Source organism: Papaver somniferum, unplaced genomic scaffold (genome assembly GCF_003573695.1).
Source record: "Papaver somniferum cultivar HN1 unplaced genomic scaffold, ASM357369v1 unplaced-scaffold_158, whole genome shotgun sequence".
Taxonomy (NCBI): domain Eukaryota; kingdom Viridiplantae; phylum Streptophyta; class Magnoliopsida; order Ranunculales; family Papaveraceae; genus Papaver; species Papaver somniferum.
Genome location: NW_020625264.1, coordinates 2,735,805 through 2,738,249, shown reverse-complemented (window position 1 = coordinate 2,738,249; position 2,445 = coordinate 2,735,805). Strand labels below are relative to the sequence as shown.

The 2,445-nt window shown below is 34.3% G+C and overlaps 1 protein-coding gene across 1 annotated transcript; it reads right to left on the bottom strand.

The window, feature by feature from the left end:
* On the bottom strand, nt 1-2,021 carry LOC113336996 (protein TIFY 10B-like). The gene is made up of 4 exons (XM_026582693.1): nt 1,674-2,021; nt 1,018-1,452; nt 570-654; nt 1-405 (listed from the first exon to the last, which is right to left on the bottom strand). Exons 1-4 carry the CDS (start codon nt 1,831-1,833, stop codon nt 258-260), a joined length of 828 nt encoding a protein of 275 aa, XP_026438478.1. The 5' UTR covers nt 1,834-2,021; the 3' UTR covers nt 1-257.
* Between the last annotated feature and the right edge of the window lie 424 nt (nt 2,022-2,445).

Here is a 2,445-nt window from a genome sequence, read left to right as displayed (position 1 = left end):
TTTAAACAAAGAGAATTATTGATTGATTAATCAATAGTAGTATTATTGTTGCAACACAAGAATGAGACATATGTAATGATATGATAATGGCAGTCATGGGAATTAGTTAATAGACCCCAAAATGTGTACATTAAAAATATGGGTTAAGAGACTAAACCCCAAAGCTGGGCCTAATTACTAATAAATTACTACATTAATAATATTTAAGTATTTTTAAAGTAGAATGGAAGGTAAAAGATGAGGAAGCTTAATGAGAATTACAGTTGGAGATGCAATCTTGGTGGTGGTGGTGGCATCAAGGAAGCCAAATTCAGCCATGACTTTTTTTCTCCTGCAGGCTTGGTTGAAACTTCAGTACTGGAAGAAGTGTTGTTAACAACTTGATAAGGTGCTTTTGCAATAATCCTGTCGTTAAACCACACGTAAACATAATTAGTGATGGAATCCGAATCTTTGGTAATGCTTTTTTGTAAAGAGGACTGCTAGATGATTACTTGAAATGTACTTGTTAAACGGAGTTCATTCATTCGAAACTACCATGGGACAAGGCTTTTATGAGAAATTCTTACCTATCTTTTCTCTTCTCTAAGAATCGATGAAGAGATGCTTTTCTTGCAATCGGGACATGGTTTTGTTTGGCCATCTTTTCTTCACCTGCAGATAGATGAACAAATATTAAGTACTTTTACACTTCAAAACATGGATTAAGTGGTTAATATGCACATGGGTCGCAAATCCTGGCAACAACTTATTAGTTCTAATGATTCGGGTTCAAGATTTAATTTAACATGCGACGGTTAATAACTTCTGTAACTGATTTTGAGGATCAAACAAAAAGAAAAAGAAAAAAAATGTGCATTCATGAGGTTGAATAAAAAACTCTTTCATACAAATGGTAAAGAAGCACGACCATCTGAATCTCTAATACACATGTCGTTATACAAACTACCTTAGCTTCTAACCATTAAAACTAATCTAATAATAATACATGTTAAATTTTGCTAGAAATGTTAGTACCTGAATCAAGATTAGCTTTACTCGAGGAACCAATTCCAGCAGAAACTGCAACAGGAACATCTGATGCTAATGGAGAATTCAAGTCAACAATACAAGGAGAGTTCACAATGAGTTTTTCGATCGCCGGAGGAGTATTAGGAGTAGTAATACTATTAATAACATCGGCATAATCCATTATTTCTTTTGCTTTGTCCTTTGGTAATTTGTCGAAAACTAGTACTTGTCCAGCATAAAATATCGTCATTGAAGTACCACCATCTTGTGTTGGTTTCACTACTTCTTTTGCCGGTACGGTTTCCTTGACTGGTTCTTTCATAGAAAGACTTCGTACGTAGCCCGTATCTTGAGGAAACAAATCCATCGGTTTCACTTCCGGTACTGGCTTTGCCGGAAAGTCATCCGCTGGTAACAAATTCATAGTGATGGGGGTTTCCTCTGAATATACAAACATGTTTATTATCAGATACCTTGCTTTAATACTACTTCTACAAAACTAAAATCATGATCTTTTACATCATATTTCCACCTCCTAAGACATATTTACATGGCAGAATTTATATCGAAACAAATGATAGGGATAATAATATGAACCCTGAACCTGTTTCTTCTTTAAAACCGAAAACTTAAACGGAAAAACAAAATTATATACCACATACCTTTCTTCTCATCTAGCTGAGGAGTACTACAAGTCATTTCGCGACTCAAATCACCAAAACTTCCATTCTGCTTCAAATACTGACTCAACATACTACAAGTCCGGGTAAATTTGGGCTTCCTGCCGGAATTCTTCTCGACATCTGCCGTAAAACTAGACATCTTGCCGGAAAAACTAATCAAGATGAACCAGTCACAAACTTCTCAGCAATTTCTTCTGCAACTTCTTGGAAAAAAAATGTGCTTCAAGATAGGATTTGGAGTTGATTCTAAGTCTTGTCTTTTAATTTATATTTCTTATTATGGTTGTTGGACTCATCTTGTATTCTCTTTATCTTTTTTGATCTTTTATTTGCAACACGTTTTTTTATTGCTTGAATTTATATTTTAGTCTTATTGCAAGTTGGCATGGCCTTGTAGCTTAATGGGTGATGCATTATCTTCCTCTAATCATGCATGACCACATGCTTTATAATTGCAGACACATGGGTTGAATGATTTTTTTTTTATGTAGAATGGTTTTAAGGCCAGAAAAGTCTCTCATATGACCACTTACTGTTGATGTTTTCACGGGCTTTCTGTTTAGAGGACTATAATATCAAATCACGGCCAAGTGAAATTAACATGTTCACCGACAATATTTATCTTGAATTTGTGAGTTTTATTTCATAAAAATGGTGGGTTTTTTTGCTTGTATTTTTTATGTTAAAGAAAAATATTTTATGAACTATCAGAAGTGGTGTATATATCTTGCTGACCCAATTAAGTGACTAA